We start from the raw sequence: 10,970 nt of genomic DNA, 5'->3' as shown, positions 1-10,970 counted from the left end.
TCTGCTTTCAACGGCCGTCTTCAAATTGTCTCTCGTCTGCAGCTCCTGTGCTTTCTTCAAAGTGTCCCTCTTGGCTGTAGCAAGCTCACTCCTTCTGTCTGATCTTACATAGTGCACCAGTAATTTAATTCAGACCCACCCAATGGGTGGGCCAACACCTCCATGGAAATTACCCAATCAGAGTCATCACCCACAGTTGGGTGGGGTGCATCTCCATGGAAACACTCAAAGAATTACAATCTAATTAACACTGACAGGTCTGCCCACACAAGATTAAATCAAAGATAATGGTGTTTGGGGGACATAATACATTCAAATTGGCACACACTGCAATACAGCCTTCTTTTGCCTCTGTGCCCATTATTCTGCTTACTTGGTTTTCCCAGACCTCCTTCCTTATCCCCCAACTCCCCCAACTAAATTCTCCCTATTTGTAAGGCCTCAGGAAGTCACTCTGATCCCACTACCTGGACTTGCTCCCACCAGCTCTATCAAAGTAAGCCCTTCAGCCCAATTTTCAACCCTCTACCAGCCTGGCCTTCTTCTGACTGCCAGCATACAGCATCTTCTCTAAAGCTGGTCCTTTAATTTGTCCCCATACAGAGCCTGCTTACCCTCTCCAAAAGACCATTTCCCTGCTGGCCTGCCCCTCCCCTCCTCCAGGAAGCCTTCCCTAACTGCCCCAGCCTCATCAGTGGCACACAGGTTGCCATCTAATCGTTCTTAATTATTTCCTGAGTCTTGTCTCCTTGTTCATGTCTCCCAATAGCCTGGTCTAGGGCATGGCCCACAGGAGATGCTGATGGTGGATAAAGAGGTGTTTCTAATGCCTCACTCCCTGAATTCTCCTTCAACCCCCTGCCCCAATTCTGAGCTCAGAAGCCAGCTCAAGTCACGCAGTTACTGCAGCCTTTCAGAGCTCCCCCATGCAGTTCCCATCCCCATCCCTGCTTGGGCTGGAAAAAGCAGCTTGCAAACACCAGGCAGGGTGAATGTCAAATGCACTTGACTGGCTCCTGGGAACTTCAAATGCTGTTCTTGCCAAGCCTGGGGCACACCTCCCCAGCCCCTCCAGCTGCACAGGAAGCAAGGTGGGTGGGGGGAGTACATGGCTCATTTTTCTACTCCAAAGGGTCTTGCATTTTGCTGGGACTGCAGCTGCTGGCCTCTCCCTCTGTAGCCCCTGTCCTACCCCAGTAGCTTCTCAGGGTAGGGAAGGGGATGCCTGGGTTTCAGCACAGGAAGCTGGACCTCGAACCGGTTATCTGTCGCTGCTTAAAATGAGGCAAGGAACCATGTGCAAAACTCTACCAGAGCAGTGATGAGGGAGAAGTGATAGCAGCCTGTTCCCTTCCTGCAGGCCCAGGGCCCAGACTTGCTGAGGACAGCTGGTTGTTGAAGTAGTGGGGTTCAGCCAGTTGAGGCTAGAGGGGAGTATTGGACAGCCAGGTAGGGCAGCCGGTCCAGTGCTGGGGGACCCCCAGACATGGGTCACCAGTCCCGTTCAGCTGGTTCTCGGTAGGGTAGGCCTAAGAGCCTGAAGACATCCTTCTCGGTAGGAGTGGGCAGCACCTGGCCAGGCCCCACCTTGAGGCCATGGGTGTCCCGGACCACGGCTGTGCTGAGAGCATGCTCTGACAAGCTCATGCCTTTGGTCTTGGCCAGAGCCCGCATGGAACGGTTGAAATGGGCAGAGCCAGTGAAGTAGAGCAGGGCACAGGCAAACTCACTGTAGGGCACAACAATGATGTCAAGCCGCCGATGCCGCCGCCCTGGCCCCGGGAGCTGGCACACACCCAGGTACTTCTGCTGTTGGCCATTCTCCTCCTGGCTCACCAAGTCATCTGTCAGGAACCCTGGTCCAACAAGGGTTGCTGCTGGGAGGGCAGGGAGCCTGGCCCTGGGAGGACCTGTCCTCCCAGGTCTCCCTACTCATCCTGGGCTGTCTATTCCCAGTTCACCCATTTATTTGCTGGGCCACTTTGCCCTCTATGAGCCTGTTTCCTTATCTGTGCAATGTGGTTAGTAATTCCTCCCCATCTCCCCTCAGTGTCACAGACAGACCAGATGAGATACTCACAGGCAGGTATTATTGAGCACCTCTGGGTGGGTGGGGGAGCTCTGTTTCATTTCTTTGAAGTGGCTCTGGCCACAAGGGAGAGGTGGGTTTCTTACAAAGCAACCTCCCCTGCTTCCTGCCTAGGAATTGCAACGTTCAGGCTCTCCATCCTAGGAGCTGCCCAACCCTGCCCTGCCTGCCGCTGCCAACTTGCCCACCCAGAAATGAAGCTTGTACCTTGTTGCCGAAGGCTGTCAAGGAGGCGACTTAAGATGCCCTGGTGGGACCAGCCATCTGGGTGAGTGACCAGCACATCCATATCCCCACAGGTTGCTTTCCCCCGACGGTATGAACCACATGCCACACACAGCAATCTGGGGTTGAGGGCCTGGGCTGATTCCCGGACCTGGGAAAGAGCAGGAAGGAGGAGAGCGGAGGAGGGGGCCAGGGCTTCACAAGGCAGCACAAGGGGCTTCCCTGACCTAGGGGCCCACACTGGCAGTTCTGACCCAAACCAATCCCTGGATGCTTGGGTACCAGCCTAAGAGAATGAGCCCCAGGGAACAGAAGCCAGAGGATCTCTCCTGGGCAGAACTGTTCATTAGCTTCACCAGAACAGAAGAGGAAATAAAAGCAGTTTACACCACAGGAGGGAGGCCTGAAGGGGGATATAAGATTCTCCCTCTGCTTTTGAGCGAGGACACTGACTGTTCCCTCTCGAACTCTCTCAGAGTTTATCTTCTCTTGGCCCTTGCCCCAACTCATGCCCAGGCTGTGAAACTCCATTTCAGACAAGTACTGGGGTACCTAGAAACTTTCAGCCAAGTCTCAGCAGCCCCAGGTATCTATGGATTTGGAGTTAAACTCAGTGTGTGAATCGGGGCTTGGGGCCTGAGCAGGTGGCAGGCTGGGTACCCCAGGCCCAGGCCTGGGGGAAAAAGGGAGCACAGAAATCTAAGTGTACCTGTGGGAAAGGAAAGCAAAGCAAACAAGGGAGCAATTCTGAGCCAATGCCCACATCCTGACTTGGAGGAATGGGGCATGTGGGAAGGGAGCTGAGACAGAGGGGACTGTCAGCTAAGGGGCTGTAAGCCCATTGGCCTCCACCCCAGAGCCACTGAGACCTTTCATATGCAGATGGCCACACCCGGACACTGAGATTTCTGGAGCCCTGGATACTCAAGCCAGGTCCCCTCAATTCTCCTGACAAGCAGGCAGCTTTGCTAATCCCTTTATGCCCTTCTTCAGCCTCCCAAGAGGACAGGAGGAGGAGGATGAGTAATCCCATCAAAAACTCCTACAGCTCCCATAGTGGGGCGAGCAAGAGGCCAGGTGGGAAGCCACTTCTGTTCCAATGGGCTGGGGGCTGGCTGCAGCATTCTCTGTGCCCAGAGACCATGGCTGAGTGACGATGTCATTGCTAGCACGAAGGCTTGGTGATGGGTGAATAAAAGGGCCTGTACATTCATCCTGCAGCCCCTCATAGTCCCATGGCCTGGAATAGAGCTGAGAGCAGATTTTAACCAAACTGGGCCAACGTATCCATGGAGTCCTAACCCCATCAGAATCCTACACCAAAGCAAGCAAACCTTGCCCACAGCAAACAGCCCCTAATTCTAATGCCCACTGAACAACTGGTACACCCAGCCCTAAATGTATACCATTCTCTCTCTAATCTAGGTTTTACATGAACCAAACCCCTAACCCAACTCCAAACCAAACCCTAATTTTGGCCAAACTTTATTTCTAGGCCAGCCACAAATCTTAACTCAAAAGCAACCAACTCTAACAGGACCCTAATCTTAATTCAGGCCTACTGTTTTTTTTTTCAGGCCTACTTTTAACCCAACTTTTGATCAAGCTCTTTAACTCCAAACCTGGCCTTACTGGCGCTGTGCTTCGATCCCATTCTAACCCAAATCCTGAAACTTAGCATTTTGCCTCAGGCAGGCTTCAAGAGGTCCATACACCTCTTGGAAAGATATAAAACTCTGTACATTTGTGCAGTTTTGGGTTCTCTAAGAAGTTCATGAACCATAAAAAGTTTAAAACCTCTGCCTTAACCCACGTTAATCTAGCCCAGTTCAAATCTCAATATCCTCAAGATATTCTAACCATCTACTCTACACTAGCCCTAACATCAATCCAGTCCTAACACCATTCTAACATCAAATCCATTTTAACTCAGCTGCACTACTGAGAACTCTAAACCAGAGAACTGGTGTTACAGTACTCCCCAACCAGTCACCCACCCCCCTCCTCTGGGCCTCTAGCTTTCGTTCCAACCCCTGGTGACCCATCACTTCCCCTGCCTGCTGGGTTCCCCGCTGAAGGTCAGGGGCTCGTGGCTTCGAGTCAGAATTCTAGCAGGACCCAGATCTCCTCACTGCTCTGGGATACCTGCTCACCATCTGCTCGATCTCTGCAGCCTCCTCCCTGGGCATGCGTTCCAGGAAGTTATCGTAATGCTTCAGGCCGATGGCCTGCTGGGTGGTCAGGAAGGCCTTACTGCGGATGTCTTCCAGGCTCCGGAAGCCCTAGAAAAGGAAGCCAGATGGGGAGGCTGTGAGGATCCAGGACCAAGGATGAGGCAATGAGTGATCACACACACAAGACTTCAGTCATCCTCAGACTCCCAGGGAAGGCCTGAGGCAGGACCGACACCAGCAGTGGTTAGGTCTGTAATCAGTTGAACTTGGGAAAGGCAAGGGGCATGGAAGATACAGCACAATCCAGCCCTGCCATATTCTTAAAATACTGGTCCCTGGGCTCCATTCTTAGTTTCTGCTCCCACCAATCTGTGGATGGGCCTGGCATCTATAGCCAGGTGTGGGAACCACTGCTTTGGACACTCTTGTCCCTACCTATATCACAAATAAGGGCCTCTGGGAGCCAGGAGAAGGGTGTCTGCGAGCCCTGGTTCCCTTGAAAAGTGGTCTCCCTATAGTCTGGGTTCATTCCCATTAGAATGTAAGAGAACTGTGGGACGGGATCTCTGAGACATGGCAAAGCTGAAGTGGGGTACGGTAGGGTGTGACCTGCTGGTACCACATTTGAGCAGTCTTGATTCCAGCTCCCCAGATGTTGGAGAAGACCTCCAAGACAGGCACACTTTCACTGATATGGTCCAGCTTCCGCAGATGCCCACTCTCCAGGATCTCTACAATCTTCTCAGCCATCCGCTTCCCAATCCCAGGGATGCTACAGGCCTCCTGGAAGGGAGGGGTACAGGCAAGAAAGAAGAGTGAGAAGATGGGGAGAGGCGGGTATAGTGCCAGTGGAAGGGAAGCTCACTCCGTTAGCAGGAGTCTGGGAGAAGGGCAGCCTGGCTGGTTAGCAACTGCATGGCTGTGTTTTAAGCACAGGCCCGCTGAAGATGAGAAGGATGGATGGAATGGTCTTCCAGCTTCAACAGTTATCAAGATTTTGCCAACATGCTTTCATCAATCTCCCCATTTTCTTCTTTTGGGCAAATCCCAGATATCATAAGATATTAACCACTATATCTGATCCCCACTTGTGACTAGTACCTCCCCCAACTCCTGGCCAGTAAAGAGACCCCCACCTTGCCCTAGCCCCAAGGTACCTGGTAGGAGGTGACAGGCTTGTGGAAGCTCTTGAGGGCATTGATGGCCTTGGCATAGCCCAGGGCCCTCCATTTGTCTCCCTGAACACTGTAGGCTTTGGCCAGCACCTCCAGCTTCTCTGTGATGTGGGGATTGTGGTTGGTCGCCTTCTGGCTGGAAGGTTGTGCACAGACCCACTTGCCCAGGGCCCCTGGGGCTAGGCTCCGCTCACCATCTTCCTCAAGGAGGGTAGGGTAGTAGCCACTGATCAGGGCTTCCAGGTTAGCTGCACTAATCCCAAGCTCTTCTCCATCACAGGTTTCATCATCAGAGCCGGGCTTGAGATAAGGAAGAAGAGCAATAAATTCCTGCTCTCCGTAAGAAGGGCTCCTCGAAGGTAAGGGTTGAGTCTCTTGCATCAGACTTGGGTCTTCTTAAGTGTGGGGCCCAGTTCCACTTGGCTTGCCCCAGTGCCCAGCCCTAGGATCCCCATGGTGTATGGCAGTGATTGCCTGGGTGAGTGCAGCTGTGTTGAGTATTGGGAAGAGCCAAGTGGTTTCACAATAAAGAGAGCCCTCCTCTCAGAGGCCCGGGATTTTCTGAACAACCACCAGGCCCTCCCCCTTACTGTGACCTGGTTCCCATGGGAAGGGAACATGGGAAATGGGAGGCTCCTGACCTGGGCTTGGGTGCTTGGTGCCTCTTCTGCCTTCTGGAGAGGAGATGTAGGTCTGGAGGGAGGAGGGGGAGGTAAAGGGGCTATCCTGAGCAGAGCCTCATGTGGGCCAGGAGAGTCTCGGTCTCCCTTGCTGGGCTGTGCTTGGTCCAGGCACCTGTGGGATGGTGGCGGGAAGCTGAGTCACCAAAGGTCTTACCCTACCTCTGCCCTGAATCCTTCTCTTCTCTGGACTCTTGCTTTCCCAATGTGTCCAATTAAGACAGTGATGGTTACCTTTAAAAACTCAAGAATGGAGCTCAAGATGCTGCCAGAAAACATTTAAGGGAAGACTGGGACAAGCCCACCTGTTGGAGATGACAATGTTGAATCCTGCCGTGTCCAACAGCCTTCTTTCCTGCAGGCACAAGCTCAGCCAAGATGACTTCACCAGTTGGGCACCGAGGGGCAGCTGGGGCAGTCTAAGGAGGCGGAGAGCCCGCTCCAAGTCCATGCTTTCATCCACCACAATGTGAGTGACCCCTGGGGCCTGGGCAGAGCATATCTGGCCACCGTGCTGGACAATCTGCTTCTCAAAGAGTTCTGCCCGGGCTCGTCCAATGCCAGTGGGCACGACATGGGCCTGGAGGGACCTCAGCCACTCTGTGAAGGGGACATTCAGGTGCCTGTTGTCATGACTTTCAGATGTGAGCTGAATGAACTCTTTATAAACAATCCTCTTGCCCCCTAATCAATCATTTTTCCTTCTTTCCAGACAGCCTGACTTCTGGAGATCCAAACACATGCATAGAGCAAATTTCCTCTTGGGCTATCACTTAAATGTAAGTGGTAAGGTCTTTAATATATACTAGAACAGCGCCTGGCAAATTGTAGGTATCCTGTAAATATTTGTTGAGTGAATGAATGATTCCCTCCTCTCTCCCTGCTTTGAAACTACAGCTCAGTGTCACTCATTTTAACATTTGTTCTTTCAACAAATACTAATAGATACCTGTCCTGTGCCAAGCACAAGATAGACATAGTTTTTCGCCCTTACTACCCTCGCAGTCTAGCAGGCTCCTTCTAACATGAGTCCCTGCACCCCCACCCCCACCCCCTGCCTCCCTGGGAAGCCTTTGCCACCTATTTGTCAATCTGGCTGCAAAACAACTTAAAACTCTCAGAACCTGAGGGGAATTTCCATCAACCTCTGGGACAGCCTCCTAGAGAGCAGATTTATGTTGGCCATTTCTCGAGGGACCAGGGAATGTTTTCTGATTGATGGAGGTCTTGGGCAATACCTGATTTGGGACATAAACAATGTAGGGCAACAGAAAGGTTGAGGATTCAAGCACATGAAGGTTCTGAGGATGGGTCAGCTCACCTCCTGCTTCTTCTCCCTCTTTCCTCTTGGGAATCTTTGCAAGTGCTTTTGATGATGAATTGTCATGATTTTTCTTCCGCTTGGGAAATGCCTTCAAGATGCCCCTGGGGTCCATAGAAGTTGACTTGATCCTGATCTTTCTGTTTTGACAGTTGGTCAGGGTAGCTGTAATGTGGAAACTCAGAATCGAGATCACTCAGCCCCTTTGCCTATGGAGGCGAGGTCTCTACCAATCAGGCCTTGGGGACAGCAGCTCAGTCCCAGGGTCCCCAAACCCAATTGAACCTCAGTGGTTTATCCTGGCTCTACACTCTCCAGCCTTTCAAAGTCAGAGTACTGGAGAAAACGAAGAGTGGGACTAATGGACGGTTTCTGAAGAGTTGGAAAGGATATTGTTCCTTAGAGGGCTTGCTTAAGATTCACTGCAGTGTTCAACCTTCCTGCATCCTACTTCCAAAGTACTTTATCAAAAAGGGATGCTAGCCTGGCAAATGCAGCTATATCTTTAGGAAGGACTCAGGTTCCCAAGAGGAGTGGAAACAAGAGGGAACCTACACATAACTCCACATAATCTTCTTCACCCCTAACACAGACCAGCAGAGGAAAACCTGGGGGGTGGGGGAGGATGAGTAAGGGAGGGGGAGGAGGGGGCAGTGGAAACGCCCTGCACCTGCTCTGGTCCCGGGTCTCTCGGCACAGGGTTGCTCAGCCCCACAGCTGCAGGGAGGTCGGGCACGGCTGCAGCAGGTGTGGGGCGCCCTCCGGGATTGGGAGAGCCTCGGTCTCACGGATGGGGGTGTAAAAGCCCCAGACAGGTGTGATGCATCTGCTGCGGGCGCAGCTGGCCCGGGCCAGGGACTCCCAGCTGGGGGCCAGAGGAGGGCTGGAGTGCCTGCACCCTCCCCTAAAGGCCCCCTACCCCGGGGTCGGTCCCAGGTGGCGTAGTTTTTAGGCCGGGGTATTCACCGGGAGCGGGTGGGAGTGAAATACTTACCAGGGCAGCCAATGAGAGCGGAATAAAAAAGGGTGTGAGGGTAAGGGGAGGGAGAAAGACGGCGAATGCCCAGAACACCTTCCGGGCCATCCGGAAGTGACCCTTGCGGGCGGTTGCCATGGAATCAGCCGGGCACGCAGCTGAGACGAGGGAAGATGGCGGTGACCGGCTGGTTGGAGAGTCTGCGGGCGGCCGAGAAGACGGCGCTGCTGCAGGATGGTAACCCGAGGCCCCCGCGAGCTCCCTCGTTCCTTTTCCCCAGGGTTCAGCCCTCCGCGTTGGCGCCTCTGGGAAGGGCCTCAGAGCCTGGAAAGGCAGAGCTGGAAGGGTTGTGGCACTCAGCCAGGCCAGTTTCCGCATTTGCAGATGAGGAAATTGAGGCCCAGAGAGGTGACGTGACTGGAACGCAAGTCTCTGGACGCGCTCTGATTTCCCCTACATCACCTCTCTCTGCTGTTTGAGTTCTGTTGCTAGTAAATAATACTTCCTTTCACGTTCGTTATCTCATTTGCTCCTCACCGCAGTCCAGAGAGGCTGATAATATTCCACTCCATTTTACAGAAAAGGAAACTGAAGTCCAAGAAAGTTTTAGATCAGGTGGTCAGTGGTACAACTGAATCTTGACCGGGAGTCCCATGAACCGCAGTCTAGGGGATTCTGTTGCCGAAGGCAGGCTGGTAACATGGAGAGGCATCTAGTTCCGACTCTGCCATTAAGTCACCATGGGCCCTTTTACTTGTTTGTACCTCACTTTTCTCATCTGCGAAATGAGGTAGGTGGGCTGGCGGGCTACCACTGCTATCTCTGAGCTCCTTTCCAGCTGTAATGTTTGCTCGATATGTTTCCTGTGGTCGTTAGGGAAGACAGAGCAAGGGCACAGGGATTTGGAGTTCTGACTTTCTCCCATCCTAACATTGGCGGCATAGGATCTCCTGTGCTTCAGGGTTCTTCCTGGACAGCCAGAATGCATTACTTGGCAGCCAGAATGCATTAGGTCTGAATTTCAGTAACTCCTGGAGTAACGGCCGGGAACTCACATCCGCAGGTAGAGATCAATCAGAGGAGCCTAGAGTTTGTGGAAATTACAATCAGCTGCTATTTTGTTCATTCACTCATGAAATATTTAGGGAGGGTTTACAATGTGGCAAGCTCTGTATTAAAGCAAATGGAAAGAAAATGACGTCGTCTCAAGAGTTCCCAGCATGGTCAAGGAAAAAGGCATGTAATTAAATATTGCTGTGTTAAATAGAGGTTGGAATCTTGTATAAAACGCTGTGAGAGCGTGACGGCGGAAATGATTCTCTGGAGGAAGAAGTGATCTTGATGGGTCCTAGAGGATTAGTAGGTTTGTTAAGTAGAGAAGAGGGAATGGATATTCCAGGAAGAATGAATCATGTGTAACAGCATGGAGGTATGAAAGTATATGGCTGATTACTAGAGGAATAACAAAACATTTAGTGAGGCTCAAGCATTCACTCACTCTCTGTCCCCTTCCTCCATCCCTTTTGTCCCCTCTCATTGGCCGCCCTGGTAAATATTTCACTCCCCCCACACACACACAGGTAACTGGCCTGGCTGGAAGATGAACCCATCCTGGGACTGACCCTAGGGTAGGGAGCCATGTCAGATAATATGTGAGGTGCTAGGATACAAGGTGAATAACAGGGTCCCTTTTCTCAAGGAGCAATAGGAAAAATGGTGGAAGAAGAGAGATTTCAGACAGAGGCATATTGTAATAGAACTTCTCTGTTGTGCTAAAGATTTTGGACATTATCTCACAGGAGTATATTTAAACATATATTTTGCCAGCCAAGAAAATGTTTTTTTATTAGTAGTATCACAAAGCAATGTTGTTGTTTTTCTCCAAACCAAAAAAATTATACAATATTGAATATATGAATATGCCTTTTCACACCTCTCCTACAGATTTGTCTTGCTAGTGTGGGGGGGGGGGTGAGGGATATTGGTTTTGGTAATGGGAACCCAATACACTTGAAATTTTTTGGTATTACAGAAATAATTTGTTCATTGTCGAAATATGAAAATGGTTTAAAAATTACCCATAATCCTACGACCCAGAAATAATTGTAATTTACACTGTCATACTTAAACTTCTGTATTTTTCCATGTATCCACATTCACATAAATTTTTTTTCTTTTTTTTTAACTTTGTATTTTGAAATATTTTCAAACTTACAGGACAGTTGCAAAAGTAATACAAACCCCATACAGAGAACATACTCCCCCATACCCAGATCTACCATTTTTAACACTTTGTCACATTTTCCTTATTATTTATTCTATCAGTCAAT

At 51.0% G+C, this 10,970-nt stretch overlaps 2 protein-coding genes across 7 annotated transcripts in view; one reads left to right on the top strand and one right to left on the bottom strand.

The window, feature by feature from the left end:
- Positions 1-201: 201 nt before the first annotated feature.
- Positions 202-9,151, bottom strand: POLL (DNA polymerase lambda). 5 transcript variants are annotated; one of them, XM_037804600.1, is made up of 10 exons: positions 8,659-9,151; positions 7,665-7,829; positions 6,649-6,943; positions 6,305-6,458; positions 5,858-5,963; positions 5,646-5,764; positions 5,098-5,271; positions 4,468-4,596; positions 2,297-2,465; positions 202-1,856 (listed from the first exon to the last, which is right to left on the bottom strand). In XM_037804600.1, the coding sequence occupies exons 2-10, from the start codon at positions 7,777-7,779 to the stop codon at positions 1,492-1,494; spliced, it is 1,626 nt and encodes a 541-aa protein (XP_037660528.1). In that variant the 5' UTR covers positions 7,780-7,829; positions 8,659-9,151; the 3' UTR covers positions 202-1,491. The 5 variants fall into 5 exon arrangements, with proteins under 5 accessions (XP_037660528.1, XP_037660526.1, XP_037660527.1 ...); XM_037804598.1 differs by having other exon boundaries at positions 5,646-5,963; XM_037804601.1 differs by having other exon boundaries at positions 1,504-1,729; positions 5,646-5,963.
- Positions 8,755-10,970, top strand: part of DPCD (deleted in primary ciliary dyskinesia homolog (mouse)) — a 34,907-nt gene continuing 32,691 nt past the window's right edge. Inside the window, exon 1 of one of the 2 annotated variants that reach the window (XM_037804604.1) lies at positions 8,755-8,877. In XM_037804604.1, coding sequence (XP_037660532.1) covers positions 8,814-8,877 — 64 coding nt within the window. In that variant the 5' untranslated portion in view covers positions 8,755-8,813. The remainder of the gene's footprint in view (positions 8,878-10,970) is intronic. The other variant, XM_037804603.1, reaches the window with a different exon arrangement.

The sequence above is a fragment of the Choloepus didactylus genome, chromosome 15 (assembly GCF_015220235.1).
Source record: "Choloepus didactylus isolate mChoDid1 chromosome 15, mChoDid1.pri, whole genome shotgun sequence".
Taxonomy (NCBI): Eukaryota; Metazoa; Chordata; class Mammalia; order Pilosa; family Megalonychidae; genus Choloepus; species Choloepus didactylus.
Note: the sequence above shows the minus strand (reverse complement) of the source record. Positions and strands in the feature narration are given on the sequence as shown.